This window comes from Erpetoichthys calabaricus, chromosome 9, assembly GCF_900747795.2.
Source record: "Erpetoichthys calabaricus chromosome 9, fErpCal1.3, whole genome shotgun sequence".
Classification (NCBI taxonomy): Eukaryota; Metazoa; Chordata; class Cladistia; order Polypteriformes; family Polypteridae; genus Erpetoichthys; species Erpetoichthys calabaricus.
The window spans coordinates 5,589,580-5,607,347 of NC_041402.2; the positions used below are offsets into that span (position 1 = coordinate 5,589,580).

At 41.3% G+C, this 17,768-nt stretch overlaps 1 protein-coding gene across 1 annotated transcript; it reads left to right on the forward strand.

Moving 5' to 3' along the window:
* Positions 1 to 4,287: 4,287 nt before the first annotated feature.
* LOC114657147 (natterin-3-like) lies at positions 4,288 to 13,756 on the forward strand. The gene is made up of 4 exons (XM_028808895.2): positions 4,288 to 4,300; positions 4,431 to 4,537; positions 7,148 to 7,277; positions 12,449 to 13,756. Exons 1-4 carry the CDS (start codon positions 4,288 to 4,290, stop codon positions 13,531 to 13,533), a joined length of 1,335 nt encoding a protein of 444 aa, XP_028664728.1. The 3' UTR covers positions 13,534 to 13,756.
* The last annotated feature ends 4,012 nt before the right edge of the window (positions 13,757 to 17,768 follow it).

The following is a 17,768-nucleotide window of genomic DNA, read 5'->3' on the forward strand; positions in this document are numbered from 1 at the left end:
TAGTACTTCTTTATATTCCCTGCTCTGCTCTCCAATAAATGAAAGTTATCGCAAATATACTAATAACCCAATCGTGCTTTACTCACTCAGAATATGGAACCAAATTAGGAAGCATTCTAAGATGGAAAATCTTTTATCAGTGGCACCTCTGCAAGGGAACCACCTCTTTCAACCTTCGCAAGTATATCCAGTTTTTAATACCTGGAAAAGTTTTGGGATTAAAATGCTCAGAGATCTTTATATAGACAACATATTTACATCTTTTGAACAATTACGTTCAAAATTTAACCTCCCAGCTACACATTTCTTTTACTATCTTCAAATTAGAAATTTTGTTAAACAGAAATTGCCCGATTTCCCCCACCTTGCACCCTCCACAATGCTGGAAAAAATACTGCTCAATTCCGAGGAAACAAACACTATTTCCGCAATATATAAAATCTTATTAGAGTCCCTACCTTTCAAAGATCCAAGAGGACATTGGGAAGAAGATCTCTTAATCAATATATCAGAAAAGGAGTGGAAGGTAGCAAAGCAGAGAATTCACTCGAGTTCTATATGCGCAAAGCATAGAATTATTCAACTAAAAATTATATATCGAGCTCATCTGTCTCGCTTAAAACTGTCCAAAATGTTTCCAGGCCAGGATCCAACCTGCGAGCGCTGCAACCAAGCTCCTGCCTCACTGGGTCACATGTTCTGGGCCTGCACCAAACTAACATCATTTTGGACAAAAATTTTTAAGTGCCTCTCAGACAGCCTTAGTATCACAATCCCTCCTAACCCACTAACAGCTGTGTTTGGTGTCCTTCCAGATGGACTTGAATTGGAGAAGGACAAACAAACGGTGATTGCATTCACTACACTCTTGGCACGCAGACTTATTTTGTTAAATTGGAAGAATCCTAATTCTCCTCTTATAAGTCAGTGGGAAACTGATGTTTTATATTATTTGAAATTGGAAAAAATCAAATTTTCAGTTAGAGGATCTGTACAAAATTTTTTCAAAACTTGGCAGGATTTAATCAATATTATTTTAATATAGATATTTACTTCTCCCCTTCTTTTGTCTAATGTTGCCTTATTAAAAAGCTTAAAGCAATTTTCCTTTAGCTAAGCTCTCCTTCTCAGGGGTGGGGTTTGATTTGTCTTCAAATTTGTTGGGTTATAAATTGATCTGTTTGTATGGAATGATTACAATGAAAATTAATAAAATAAAAAATATTAAAAAAATAGCTAACTATACGCAAAATAATCATTACTTTAATTAATAAAAATGGGTTTTACCCTTTTTATTGATTATTTAATTCTAATTCAATAAAAAAAATTATGAATAATGTTAACTTATTATTTTTCTTAAAATGTAAACATTTTTTATAACTTATTCTATATTTCTTTATTTAAACGTTCTTCAAAAAGTATATCTCAATCAAATAATGTCCCAGAAATGAGTGCTAAACGGGAAGGAAACGTAGAGAGTGAAATCCTGACGCAGATGGCGCTCTTCAAACACTTCCTGCATTTACGCCAACATATCCGCTTAAATCAATGGCCGCCTTTTCCACTACTTCTCAGTATGCGATAGCGAAAATCCTGAAATAAAATAGGATGTAGGAAATCAAACATCGCTAAATAAATCACAGTATTAAAAATTAACCAGTAAATACATTACCTATGTAGAACACTAATTAAATAAGAAGTACCGTGACGGTTAGGCAAATGTCTTTTTATGTTGTTTACAGGTCGTAGTTTAGGACAAACGCCATAGCGTTCTCAAACTTATCTCAAAGTGTCATTTTCTTTTTCTGTGTAAAATAAAATTTTAAACGATAAAAAAAAAATATGAACATATGTAACTATCCGAGAACTGTGCCTGCTTTTTAAAGCAAACCAACGAGGTAGGTTGTTAGAAAGATGCTACCTTGTCCGCCATGTTTCCCACATGAAGGGAAAGGTTTCGTGAAAATAACAAATGCTTACATCTGTAACTATACGAAATGAAATACTAGTTATTCATTACGGAATTAATATGCTTTATACTTACACATTCGTAGTAAAATAACTCTTGTTATGGATAAGCGTTACAGCTGAATGCGTTGTTGTAAAGACCAAGAAACCGATGTGAGAGGAAGTGCCGTGTCATTAAATTTAACTTAACTTAAATGTGTTTAATTCACAGTATAGTTTTTTTACTTAGAATAAGATATAAAAAATGTTTACATTTTCAGAAAAATAATAAGTTAACATTATTCATAATTTTTTTATTGAATTAGAACTAAATAATAAATAAAAAGGGTAAAACTCATTTTTATTAATTAAAGTAATGATTATTTTGCGTGTCCTGGGTCTTCCCCAGGGCCTCCTCCCGGTTGGACGTGCCCGGAACACCTCACCAGGGAGACCCAGGACACGCTGGAGGGACTATGTCTCTCGACTGGCCTGGGAACGCCTTGGGATTCTCCCGAAAGAGCTAGAAGAAGTGGCCGGGGAGAGGGAAGTCTGGGCATCTCTGCTCAAGCTGCTGCCCCCACGACCCGACCTCGGATAAGCGGGAGACAATGGATGGATGGATGGATGGATTATTTTGCGTATAGTTAGCTATATTTTATTATTATTTTTCATACATGCAAGATTTATTTTTTACAGTGTAGGCTGCATGTCGCCTGGAACACGAGGAGATCCCACCTTAGTGGGCCTGTGCCAAATCGTAACAACAACTACAACAATCTTTATTTATATAGCTCATACAAATATGTATAGCTCAAAAGGACACTGAATTCCATGGGGCACAGATATTTTCACAACACCTGTCAATCTATTACGAAGTGTAGGTGCCGCCTAGGGTGCCGTCATCTAAATGGGCACCACTTGAGAAAGTGCACTCCGGACACCGAGAGGACCCCAACCTCAGTTGTCAAATTCTTATGATACTGAGTGAGCACCGTTTATTAAAGTAAAATGCGCGCACTTCGTACACCAAGGGGTGTGCGCTCCTTAAAGTCTGCAGTTTATTTAAATTTATTTATTTATTTGGCCAAAGCAACTTACAAAATTTGAAATACAGTTGGTTTAGTTTCTTTTGGTTTTTCAACTGGAACATAGGCAGATCAAGTGACTTACTTAGGATCACACAGGGATTTGAACACACATCCGTCATGGTTTGAGGTCCAGAGCGCCACAATTGTCATATATACGAGGGACGTTCAGAAAGTTTCCGCACTTTCATATTTTCGTTGGAAACGGTTAAGGCGTGAGGAGTAGTAATTGGGCATTAAAAAGTTTTTACGACGCTGGGAAAATTGCATCACAAAGGAAGGTGATTATGAAGAAAAGTGATGTTTTGAAGTTCTTAATAAATAAGAGTTAAAAATGTTTTTGTGCTAATGCGATCTTTACTATCCTTTTTTTGAGACTTTCGAATATTCAAGTCTCAAAAAAGGATAGTAAAGATTGCATTAGCGCAAACAAATGGAAATTCTTACTCGATGAAATAACGGAACAGCGAAAACAGATCGAATATATATTGTTCGGATTTAACCTTTTAAGTTGGAGACTTGTAGATCGTCTAATTCGTGTTGCCATAAGAGAAAACTAGTGTTTCTTCCCAATGGAGAGGCGTATCCACGAAAATTAAAAGTTTTGTTTGGTGAAAGTGAAATCCACATACGTGAGCGTCAGAGATGCGAAGTTGTTGGCACGCAGCGCAGTTGGAGAGCAAAGCGAGGATGGGACGAAGCCCCCTAGTATTTTCATATATAATGATTAACAACAACAAGCAATCACACACAAATATTAGCTGTCGAGTGTTAATTTTGGGAACAGCAGACAAGGGGGCACAAAACTCTGCAGCAGAGGCTCAGCTGTGGAAATGAGAGTCCCTTTCCAGTGGAGATGACAATGGGGCACAGTAGACATGAAAGTGATGTAGAAGACAAACCAGTTTAAGTATGAAATGGAAGAAATATAAAATGACCATCAATTGCCCTCGGTCTGGACCTCCATGCAAGATTCAGCACTGGATCAAAAAATTATTTCCCCCATATTGGGGGGAGAGAAAGAGAGGGGGGCTTGATTGAGATTGTTTGGGCACATGCAGAGGAGAGATGAGGGGTACAACAGGCAAAGAAAGTTGAGGATGGAAGTGCCAGGCAAGAGGTAAAGAGGAAGGTCAAAGAGGAGGTTTACGGATGTGGTGCATGAGGGGAGGACATGAAGGCAGAAAATGATGTAAAAGACAGGGATAGATGGAGACATATGAACCACTGTAGCAACCCCTAAATGAGAGTAATGGAAATAAAAAGTAAGTAAGCACAGAAGCACTGGGACAAGTGTTTTTATTGCAGTATAGTGACCCCTGGCCAATGCGTTTGCAGGACCCGTCTGCCTGTCAGCAGTTCCAGAGCACGACTGATTTTTTTTTCTTTCCTCAGAATTGGAGGAGGCCATTAGGATGGGTTTTGGTCCTATATGTGGACTCAATGACCCACATCCCACCAAGCTCTGGAGTATTCCCCTCATGGAACAGGCCACTCGCTGTGTGAGCCTCCACTTGGGTACCGGCATTGCAAAGGAGGATTGGGTGTTAAGAATTTCCCGGCTATGTTGCTTGGTTGCACCTTTCCTGGCAAGCAGGCCAAAATGGAAAGACAGAGTGAGACTCCCTCCTGAGAAGGCATTCTACTGGTAAGGCTCTGGAATTGGAGTTCTGGTGGGCATCCTTTTCAGAGTCCTTGAGTGCCATTAGAGGGGTCTGCTGGGTACTGACTTCCTTTTGTCTCCAAAAGGTGCTGCCAGACCTGGAAGTGCTTCCTGGAAGACATATCATTAACACCAAAAGTACTGCAGGATCCATAGAATCAGAGTCAGGAGTGGAGATAATGAAGCTCGCCTAGAGAGGTCATGAGAAGAGGAGAAAAAGGAAGGAGAGAAGTGAAAGCAGTTTTATTGTGGACTGTGAAGGTTAAGATAGATAGATAGATAGATAGATAGATAGATAGATAGATAGATAGATAGATAGATAGATAGATAGATAGATAGATAGATAGATAGATAGATAGATAGATAGATAGATAGATAGATATGAAAGGCACTATATAATAGATAGATAGATAGATAGATAGATAGATAGATAGATAGATAGATAGATAGATAGATAGATAGATAGATAGATAGATAGATAGATATGAAAGGCACTATATAATAGATAGATAGATAGATAGATAGATAGATAGATAGATAGATAGATAGATAGATAGATAGATAGATAGATAGATAGATAGATAGATATGAAAGGCACTATATAATAGATAGATAGATAGATAGATAGATAGATAGATAGATAGATAGATAGATAGATAGATAGATAGATAGATAGATAGATAGATAGATAGATAGATAGATAGATAGATAGATAGATAGATAGATAGATAGATAGATAGATAGATAGATAGATAGATAGATAGATAGATAGATAGATAGATAGATACTTTATTAATCCCAATGGGTGCAGCTTTTGCAAAGATACTGGGAGAATAAATTACTTGGGACTTGTTGTAGTGCAGATGTGTCTGGAGTTTTGGGGTCATACTACCCGTCTACACCGGGTTGAAATCTTAAAGTAATTAAGATAGACCTCCGAGTATGCAGTGCACAACCTAGTGGAACGTAATTTGTAATGCTTTGTAATGCTTGTATTAATGATATGCATTGCATTTGTCTTGCCAACAGATGGCACATTACACATATTTGTAGTAATAAAATGCAAATGTTTGTGATGTGCCACCTGTTGGAATGACAACTGCAATGCATATTCTTGTATTAAATGACATTTGGTATAGGATTGGTTTGTGATGTGCCATGTGTGTAAGTGATAATTGCAATGCATTTACTACCACAAATGTTTTTAAAGTGCCATTATTCTTTTTTTTTTTTTTGAGATATAATGTCTGACATGACAAGAGATTTACTTTAACTCTTCCAGGGCGGATGTCAACTTTTGTCAACATTCAGGGGTAGAGGACGGTATTCAGCTGTAAGCTTTAATAAAACTCGCCATTACGTTTTAGTTGGACCCTTTTTGTCAAAAGGAACGTTCTCTTCATTGCCTTGACCTCGATTCCCTGTGCGTGAGAAGAGTAGCAAAGAGCAAACAGCCTCTAAAACGACATCGACCAAAGTGAAATACTAGGCAGACAAGGTTTGGAGATTATCACTGATTTTGATGCAAGTGATCTGGAGGTGGATAATGAAAATGAAAAGGGGTCCCAGCATCAGCTGATCGGTCCCCAGCTCATCGTGGTGCTGAACACCTTCATGTAGGCTGATGCACCTTCAGGACAGCTGCTTACAATGACAGATTGCGTCTCACTGCGAGTGCCACCATCGCCCACCTTCCACGTAAAGACAGACAGGCAGCCGGGCCACTGTGCGTCCCTAATGGCCGTCGAGAGAGACAGGCGTCTCACGCAGCAGCAGACGTTTTATGCTGATTTATGTGTGACACCCTTGCTTTGCATGCTTTTCAGAAAACTTCAGAAATAATATTCAGCCCTCAAAAAGTTAAATTGTTTTAGCTGCCTCTGTTAATGGCCTCAGTTACCAAGTCAAAATAATGAAATGTACAATTAAACTCAAGAGTGACACATTTTGAATCTTTAGACTACAGCAACACTGTCCGCACACCCCAGACTATTAACCTTAGAGGGTCCTAGACTTACATCAACCTTCCTTTTTATATAAGAAACTTAATATTTGTCATTTTGAGCCATGTCACGACCCGTGTTCCTTTTATAATATACATCCATCCATTTTCCAACCCACTGAATCCGAACACAGGGTCACGGGGGTCTGCTGGAGCCAATCCCAGCCAACACAGGGCACGAGGCAGGGAACCAATCCCAGGCAGGGTGCCAACCCACCGCAGGACACACACAAACACACCCACACACCAAGCACACACTAGGGCCAATGTAGAATCGCCAATCCACCTAACCAGCATGTCTCTGGACTGTGGGAGGAAACCGGAGCGCCCGGAGGAAACCCACGCAGACACGGGGAGAACATGCAAACTCCACTTTTATAATTCCAAGATTTTGAGCTTTGCTTTGCCCCGTGTTCTCCAGTAAGCTGTTTGTGGTCTTTCCTGCAGATGATGTGGACACTGTTGACCACTCTGACATTTCTGCTGCTGAGTGAATTTCACTTGCCTTCTGCTTCCCCGATTTCTTCTCCCAAACATCTGGAAAACCCCGCCAGACAGACGCCAGAAGCGAAAGCAGGTGAGAGTTTTGCTGTAGTGACAATGGTAAGGCCACTTCTGGATATAACAGCTAGAGGGCAGATTTTCTTAAAAGGGGTCTTCCTTCATCCTCACTGAATGCACAAGAAAGAAAAGTCACCGGAAGATGAGAAGCAGATAAGATGTTCAAATCGGTGATTTACAGTACGGTCATTTGAGGAGTACAAAATTTACAGGACCCCCACAATAGTAGAGGTTGGGCCCCACTCTGTAAAGGTTTTAAACCCACTTGCCTCTCTTCTTAAAATCTGAACCATTCATTTCCACATTGTGACAAGGACCACGCTGTGTCTCTATGGACGCTATCTTGATTTTAACTTGCTGCAGACGGTGTGAGTGCTGCCAGTGCAGTTTCCCACAGTCCTCCAGTGCCCTCCACAATGTTTGGGACAAGCACCCGTGTTCTTCTTGATTTCCCCTTTAACTCCCCAGTTTAAGACTGTCCAGACTTCCATAGTCCACAGCCACTATTTCAAGGTCCTATTTTGTCTTTTATGGAACTAGGGGGCTCTGGCCCCTGATCGCTTCGCTCGCTCACCCCCATGTTTGGTTTACCGGATATACAATTTAAAGAGATTGTTATTTTCATGAGAATTGTTACATATGCATTATTTTCACTTTTACTTTAAAAACATTTGTAAAAACAATACTTGTTCTTTATTTCCAGCCCCGTGCGTAGTTACATCTCTTTTTTGCAAGACGTATAATGCTGCTCACGTTGTGGGGGGGGGGGGGTCAGCTGAACGCATGCTAAGGATATTCTGTCGGATCATCTGCTGTCTTTCTGCTGCTAGTGAGCTGCGTGTTCTGCTTGTTGCATGTCGTTGTATAAGAGCTGGGGGCACATGATGCGTGTCTGCCAAAAGCAATCCAACAACTGGTAGGTTAGATGTCTGTGGACTTGTTTTAAATGATGGCTCACTGCCTTGTCTCACGTGACATTGTAAAAACAATAATTGTCCTTAATTTCCAGCCCCGGGCATGGTTAAATCTCTTTCTTGCAGGACGTATAACACTGCTCGCATTGTGAAGGGGCAGCTGCCCATCGATCATTTTAAAGCCTTTACAGCCGCTGTCCTTTATGCTACTTCGTGTCTATACTGCTAGTGTTGTGATCGCTTCTCCGTGATCATAAATATATAATATGTTGTCTTTGAAATTAAACTTGTCGTTGCTTTAACTGTTGCGGGACCACAGATTCTCATAGCGTATGGTCCATTATTGTGTAAATCTACGTTTTCTGCTCTTTACCTTTTATTTCTGACCTCGCTTTTTCCTGTTATTTTTTCAATTACACCTGGTCCTGATGATTAATTTCCTTTTGTTTGCGCTAATGCGATTTTTTAGTCGTCAACGTTTCATTTATAACGTATTGTCCTTTATACGCTTTATATGCACTGCGACCCCTGTATCTGTGTGTGCTGCGTGCCTTTGCACTACTGATTTTTTTTTTTTGCTGGCCGTACTCTGATATTGCTTGTAAGTAGGGTGTGTCTTGCAAGAATCTCATGTTCTATATCCCCGCGAGACGCTCAGTGGCCATTCTCTTTCGTCTCGCGGGTCTTCTATTTGTCTTCCATCATCTTAACGTGAAGATCACGTATCGTCTCCTAGTCATTCCCTCCCACAGGATTATTTTTTTATAATAGAGAGATGTTCTTCTCACTGCCACTCGTCCTGCCAAACCTGCAGCACAATGTCTCCTCTTCACAGTACACACTGACACTCGCTTTGTCGACCTGCACTGTTCAGCTGTGTGTGTGAAGCTGTTCTGCTGTGAGGTGCCCACATACCACTCAAGTTGGTCACCCTCAGAAACTTGTCTTCGGATTGGCTTGTGACTTTGGCTTTGCCAGGTCTCTTCCTTTCTGAGTTTCTTCCAGTTTCCATTTGCCTTTGGATTGTGTAGGACAAAACTACACTCAAATGACATTTTTACAAAATGAAAGGCCTACACTTCTAAGGGTAATCAAGCACAGAAATGTTGCGTACGAACATTTCCACACTCAAATCGCGATGTATAAAACCTAAACTTGGCGTAAAGCCATGCACATTTCCACGGTACCTCATACCCTGGCGTGCGCAATTTCTCCGCTCGGTTTTGCAGACTGGCGGCACCCAGCGTCAAAGCAGTGCTACTGTTCCTGTGTGGTCACCCTTTCTTTCTTAGACTCACATTCCTGATGCGGCTTTATAAATACACTGAAACTAACTGCATATTGTTTATTAGTGTGATGCATCTGATTGTAATTAACCTGCAGCAATATAATGGTCCAGGGAATAGCCATAGTATTCCAAATACCATAACTGCTTTAGCGTTGTTACTCTCACTGCATCTTCTTCTTCTTTCAGCTGCTCCCGTTAAGTGTTGCCACAGCAGATCATCTTTTTTCATATTACTCTCACTGCACCACTCGGAGTATTTATATCACTGTATCTGAGTGGGGAATCACAGCAGCAGCTGATCGGAAAGAGAATTATCAGTATACAGCATCAAGCAAATGCTTCAAAGCCTTTCCTGTACGGACCTCGCGGTTCACAAACAGTTTAATCCCAAGAACTCTAAACGCACACAATCAAGTGCTCCTTGTAGAACTGTTTGTACTTGTAAGTACAATTACCTCACTGTAAACTTGCACTAGTTATAATATTGCACAACCTGCGCCACTTTATAAAGCGCGTATGATGATGATATCATTTTTAAGATGAAATGCGGCAAAATATGTTGATTATATTATACAGATAAAGCTTTAACTTCATTTAAATAATCTGTATTGTTAATAATTAAACATGTGAGGACACGGTGCCGCAGTGCTACCTAGTTTACGGATAGCTCCTGCCTTGCGCTGTATTCTTGCTGGTGCTGACGCGACACTGGAAAGATAGATGGATAGAATAATTAAACACGTACTACGAAGATATTTCAATGTTCCTTAAAAGTTCTGAAGAATCGGCATTCTAAGCTTACAGATGGCTTAACGTCTATTACAGAGCTGATTGTGTGGCGATTGGGTATTTGGAGAAAGAAAAGTAAGGACAGGAATTGGAGGTTAGTACGTTTGAAAGAGACAGTACTTCTGTAATAAATTATTTCATCGAAGGTCGCACATGGCGCAGCAAGCCTCTTGCGTGAGATATGAACAATCACTGCGCCACCGTGTTCCCATATTTAATAACATGCTTTCATTCCTATCATCATGAAAAAGATATCACGTATACATCTCAGTATTTTAATTATTCATAGAGCTGTAATATCACTAGTGTAATGGATTCTGTGTGCTGTCGGAGAAAGAGAAAGAACGGAAGCACGTAGTGATTCACACACACAGAGCATATAGAAGATCAAATACAGAACAAAGCATTTAACGTGCTACTTTAGTTACGATGGGATTTGAGAAACTAGTAAAATAAACGATTTTAAGATTAAGTTTATGATGTTCTACTTTAATGACAAAATAAACTACGTGATTATAGTGGAAATTTCGAGATTAAAGTTGACATTTCGTGCTTTTTTTCCCACTGTGTGCCTATTTTTTTTCTCTGTACCCTAATATTTCATATGACACTCAGACGGTGGGCTACGACTCGCCTTTTCACGCCGACTTTGATATGTGATTTCTTTTTTATTTTGGGCACTGTACGACTTTGTGAACTTGAGCTTTCAAGTTTCTCCGACACTATGTCAGTCGATCAACTTCCTTTTGTTGATTATATCACTGTTTAAACCAACAAATAGTATGTTTTTCCTTTGCCTCCACTTGGTATTCACTGAAATTCTTATATTTTCCCCTGTGCTTTTCCCATTGTCTTTTCACAGAAGGCTATTTATATTGATTTGCATATTCAAAGAGGTGTAATTCTGGGAGGAGTTGGGGCGGGACAGAAGGCGCGTGCACGTGCGTTACTTTCACGCTGATCGGGATTTATGTAGCGGAAGAACGTGGAAGTTTGCGTATGCACAGATACCTGCATCTGGATTTTTCTGTGCGTATGCACATTCCCGCTTTTGTGCTTACGCCATGTTATAGTGTGAGTTCTACGCACGGCGTTATACATGAGGCCCCAGGTGTTGGGACACCTGTGCAAATTGTTTGCTTCAACATGCAAGGCTTCATTTACTTTTGTTGCTGCAGAACATTTGTATATTGTAAACTTTTAGTTGTTCCCTGAAGAAGGCCAGCCTCGTATCTTACATCTGCTTAGCTAGCGAATGAGAGAACTACTTAACGGATTTAGATGGGGTTATATTCTAGAATTTGCTTGAATATTCCAGTTGATTTTGCGACTTCTCTCATCGTGCTAATAATCATAGTTCAGTTGCATGAGTAATATATTCGCGTTAATCCGAGACAGAGGCTGAGGGCCGAGGGGAGGGGGAAGCGTGACGTCAGGAGTGTGGAGTCGGTCTACCTCTGCATTTTGGAGTGTACCTCACCTCCACTTAGCTAGCGGTACCTTTTTGTTTATTGATTTTTAAAGTTTGTCCTGTTTCACTACTACGCGGGGGCGGAGTACCAGGGGACGGCTAGTTTGTAATATTTCTTTTCCTTTTTCAGTTGTGTTAACCTAAACTTTAAATTTAAAGCTCTGGACTGGTTTACCAAAATGTCAAATGAATATGAATAATGCTGTTTTCCACCATGAGGATAAAAACATCTTGAATCTTTTACTCCTTACCTTCTCACCATTTTAGGTCATTCATTGCATTTCAACTGATTACTTTTGTAGAAAAACTGAGGTGTTCTAAAACTTCTGACCAGTAGTGGACGTTGATCAATGTTGTTATCAGGACCTTATTGTCGCACACAACAAAGGGCAGTGATATTCTCATTTGCATGATAATGTAATAAAACATGTGACTCACCGGCCTGTAAACAATATGGCCACGCCACGCAAACTGAGCATAAAATGGCGGCACGAATGGCAATTTAACTCCTACAAATCAATGGCAAGATGATGTTGTCTTTCTTAACAATATCAATGCGCAAGATCTTGAAAAACAAAACACTGATTTCCAAAAGCACACAGAAATGATTTAGAGCAGAAATGTAAGAGCTATAAAACAAATTCATGTCAAATAACTTTAATGACAGATGCATTAAAATCGCTGGACTCGGTTTAATCTTTTTTGTTTGTTTGTTTTCTCCACAGACTTGCCTGTTAATCCAAATTTCAAAGAAGTTCGTTCCCCACAGGCTCTCGATTCCAGATTTTTGTCACAGAATACGTCAAGTCAGTTGAGGTCACTTGATTCTCCTTCAGTCGTTGGTAACACCGTTAACCTGCAGTGGGTCCCCTTCAATGGTTCTGTTCCCAGTGACACGGTATCCATCATGAACGATTATGCTTCACGCACTGACTACGTCTGTAAAGCCCACTGTGAGCCCGGATTCTACAACCCGAGTAAAGGTTCAAGGTGTTTTTATGCTTATGGTGGAAAAGAGTATTATTCGTATTCATTTGACATTTTGGTCAACAGGGACAATTTTGAGTTTCTAGAGTGGGTAATGGGATTGTATGGCTCACTTCCATCATTAGCCATCAAGTCCTGTGAAGATTACGATGCCTTTGTTGGTAAAAACAGGTACGGCTTAGGTAAGGTGGTCCCAAAGCATAGTGCCTTCTTTCTGCCATGGGAGGGTAAGGAGTATTATTACAAGTATTACGATGTCCTCTCCATCAACCCAGGATCTTACAGTCAGAAAATCTCTCATTTCATCTATGATACTAATCAGGCAAACCTCCTTGAACAACCTCCTGAAGTGCTGAAGATATCATCATTGGACAACTACGAGTGCCAGAGCATAAAGAGAACTGTCACTTTAGAGGCAACAACCATGAGTGACAGACGCTGGGACGTCCAGCATTCAGCAATGTATGGAATCTCCATTAACGTCACTGTTGGAATCCCTTCATTCCTCTCTGAGTCTGTCAGGGTCTCCATGGAGAACATGTTCACCACTACTTTGGGTGAAATATCAAGCACACCTAACAACCACTCCTTTATATTTGAGGAAACTGTACAACCCAATTACTCCTGCAGTGTGAAAATGGTAGGAAAGAAGGTGACCACCAATATCCCGTTCACCGCCAGACTGAGCCGCACTTACTGGAATGGCAGAAAAGAACAGACCACTGTTGTGGGCAAATATCAGGGAGAGGAGATCAGGGAGGTGAAAGTCGAGGTGGAACGCTGCGAGCAAATCCCCAATGCTCAACCCTGTCCATCTGTGTGATTTTGATTTTTTTTTTATACTAGGGGGCTTAGCTCCCCCTGCTCTCTTCGCTAGCCAACTCCCCCGGCCTGTGCTACGCGCTAGCCACTTCCCGTCTCTGCCGCTCGCATATGTGGATTTCACTTTCACCAAACAACAAATCTTTTAATTTTCACGGATAGGCCTCTTCTTTGGGAAGAAACACTACTTTTCCCTGATGGCAACACAAATTAGACGATCTACAAGTCTCCAACTTTAAGTTAAAATCCGAACAATATATTCAATCTCTTTTTGCTGTTCTGTTATTTCACAGAGTAATAATTTCCATTTGTTTGTACTAATACGATCTTTACTATCATTTTTTAGAGACTTTTGAATTTTAGTACTTTTATTATCTCTAACCTGCTCTGAAAATGTATCGTGTGACTCTATAGACTCACCGTGACGATAATATAGATTCTCAATAAGCTTTAGGTATGAATCGCAATGAGCAATATGCCAGCAAGTTTACAACAGGAAAATAAAATAGTTTAACAAGGTTTTTGGACTTACCATCAGGGGGATAAAATTGATGAGCCACAGCATGAAGTTATGGGAAAGAGTAGTGGAAGATCAGTTAAGAAGTGAGGTGATAATTAGTGAGCAGCAGGATGGTTTCATGCCAAGAAAGAGCACCACAGATGTGATGTTTGCTCTGAGGATTTTGATGGAGAAGTAGAGAGAAGGCCAGAAGGAGTTGCATTGCATCTTTGTGGACCTGGAGAAAGCATATGACAGGGTGAGAAGAGAGGAGCTGTGGTATTGTATGAGGAAGTCGGGAGTGGCAGAGAAGTATGTAAGAGTTGTACAGAATATGAAGTGTGACAGTGGTGAGGTCTGCGGTAGGAGTGACGGAGGTGGGATTACATCAGGGATCGGCTCTGAGTCCTTTCTTATTCGCAATGGTGACAGACAGGTTGACAGACGAGATTAGACAGGAGTCCCCGTGGACTGTGATGTCTGCTGATGACATTGTGATCTCTAGCGATAGTAGAGAGCAGGTTGTGGAGACCCTGGAGAGGTGCAGATATGAGAGGAGAGGAATGAAGGTCAGTAGGAACAAGACAGAATACATGTGTGTGAATAAGAGGGAGGTCAGTGGAATGGTGAGGATGCATGGAGTAGAGTTGGAGAAGGTGGATGAGTTTAAATACTTGGGATCAACAGTGCAGAGTAATGGGGATTGTGGAAGAGAGATGAAGAGGAGAGTGCAGGCAGGGTGGAGTGGGAGGAGAAGAGTGTCAGGAGTGATTTGTGACAGACGGGTATCACAAGAGTGAAAGGGAAGGTCTTACAGGACGGCAATGAGACCAGCTATGTTATATGGGTTGGAGACGGTGGCACTGACCAGAAAGCAGGAGACAAAGCTGGAGGTGGCAGAGGTAAAGATGCTAAGATTTGCATTGGGTGTGACGAGGATGGACAGGATTAGAAATGAGAACATTAGAGGGTCAGCTCAAGTTGGACGGTTGGGAGACAAAGTCAGAGAGGCGAGATTGCGTTGGTTTGGACATTTGCAGAGGAGAGATGCTGAGTATACTGGGAGAAGAATGCTAAGGATAGAGCTGCCAAGCAAGAGAAAAAGAGGAAGGCCTAAGAGAAGGTTTATGGATGTGGTGAGAGAGGACCTGCAGGTGATGGGGGTAACAGAACAAGATACAGAGAATAGAAAGATATGGAAGAAGATGATCCGCTGTGGCAACCCCTCACAGGAGCAGCCGAAAGAAGAAGAAGAAGATGATCAGGTTGTTTGTTTCATTTTTTTTTTGGATGTTCCGCCATTTGTTTCAGGTACAAGCTTCTCGCATAACATTCTACTTTAACTGGTCGGTGTTTTAATGGTGGCGCCAAAGCTAAACACGGTCACGGGTGCCTGGGAAGGTCAAAAGACAGCTATAGGAGGAGTCCAGGTTGGACTAGTAGTGTATGTGTACCATAATGTTTCCGTTTGTATCTTAGGAACCTTGAGGTTAGGTATAAATGTTTTGTTGTTTAGTGTTTTATTATTTGTATTTTGTTGTTGGATATTTTGTTTTTTACTTGAAGAGCAGGATTTCCCCAGCAGGCCCGAAATGGTATCTCCCTATGTTTAGGCAAGCCGACCCTGGGAATGGAGAAGTCTTTATATGGTCAATTGTGGCCGCAAGAGGAGGAACGATCATTCGGAGAGAATTGAGAAGGGTTAGGTAGTGCGAGGCACACCAGACTAAGAGGTGCCTGGTGGCTGAGCTGCTGGTTGATGTAAAAGAGTGGGTTAGGCTGCTGAGGACCAAAATGACTCCTGAGAATTTTTTTTTTTAAGGATTTGTATTTTTAACCTGGACTGAAACAGAGTCCAGTTTTGTTTTATTCTAAGGCTTCTGATGCTCTTACATGGACTAGAATTGACTGTATATATATTAGGGTAAGATATTAGGGTAAGAGCCTCTGTGTTTTACAATTTCTATTTTTCGTCTTTCCTTTTTTTTCATAATTAGATTTGCTTTGTCACAGGATTATTTATACATTTTTTTTGCATCCTTTTACATCAGCAACTTTTTTTTTCCTCTTCTCTATCGTGGAGTAATAAAATTACCATTTTTTTTTTAACATCTGTCTCTCTTGTGCCTCTTTTATTACCCCCTCGGTCCTGATCGGTCCCAAACTACTAGCAGGCCATCTGCTTTAGTAGACAGCTTGTGACATATCGCACCAACGTTTTTGAACCTCTTTACGACGTTCTACTCTGTCATCTACTCTTTGTTGTTTATTTACGGCCCCGGGCATGGCTAAATCTCTTGGCACAAAGTTTCGTCTCACGGTATTTGAAAGTATCTCTCTGAAAGAGTCAGTCTTGTCTCAGGCTAAAAAGTCTCATTTCGTCCCAGGATTATTTTTATTATAATAGAGAGATACTTTGTTAATCTCTGAGGGAAAATTGTCTTTTTGCATGCGCTTTTGGGTCAGAGCACAGGGTCAGCCATTGTACAGTGTTCCCCTGCAGCAATTTTCAGGTCAAGGGCCCAAACGAGTAAAATCCCTGATCTAGCTGTGAAGAGTACCAGAGTCCAACTGTGCAGAGAATTCCCATCCAGCCAATGTAATAGAGACCTTAAAATTGTCCTCCTTTAACATCTTAGGGGAATCTTGCGAGACGCATACCTGGGCGAGACTGATTGGCATTGTTTTCATAGGTGGGAGGTGGCACTTCCGAGCCAGATATCCCACTTGATCACAGCGAAAGAAGCTGTGTTCAGTCCGCACTATGGTGTTCACACTATGGTGTCTTCTACCCATGGCGCTGGCAACCTTGAAGGTCTGTGCTGGGTGGATCGAAATCGGGGTCAAGCCTGGGTAGCCCTGTTGTTTCCAGGTGGCTTGTGCACCCTCTAGTCTGCAGGTCAGATCCAGCAGCGAGTGGATCTGTAGCATTTAATCTCAAAGGTTCTTGTCTGTCCCTGACAGGACTGCATCGAAAGCGAGCTTCTTCACAATGTGCTCAAAAGGGTCTCTGCGGATCCAACTTTGAATCAGGTCCACTAAGCCCTGGGTCTGTGCATATACTGGGCGATCTGGATGACTAAAACTTGCGCCCCTTGACCACTGGGTTCTCAGCCGTGTGGAGGAGGATCTGTTGCTTCAGGCAGTCATAATCATCGAGCCTTTAGGGAGGGAGATTCCATATGGCTTGGAGGGCTTGTCCGGTTTTAAACAAGGTCAGAAAAGCTGCCCAGGCTCCCCTGTCCCAGATCATCAATGTTGGTGTGCGTTCAAAGCAAAAGAGGAAACACTCTGGGTCGTCTGAAGGAGCCATCTTCGGCAGCACATCTCGTGCACATCTCTGGTGGCCGCCGGTGGCTCATCTTGCTCCGGAGTTTGCTGTACTTCTTGGGAATCCACATGGACCCCACTCCTGGTACCATGTGACATGTGAGTCCCTGTCTTGCACCCCAAAACATGAAGCTGAGTCTCGGTACTTTAGCAAAACCAGCTTTATTCGGCTGGAAACGAGAACAACACGGTTATTTATTGTAGCGCGATCTACCACACTCCTATGCACAGAAACAGCATTCAGGCAGGCAGTGACCAGGGGCCTCATGTATCAACACTGTGTACACACAAAAATGTTGTGTACATCCGTTTCCACGCTAACATCATGATGTATAAAAACTAAACTAAGCCTCACACATTTTCAAGCCAGTTCAAACCATAGCATATGCAAGTTCTCCACTTAGTTT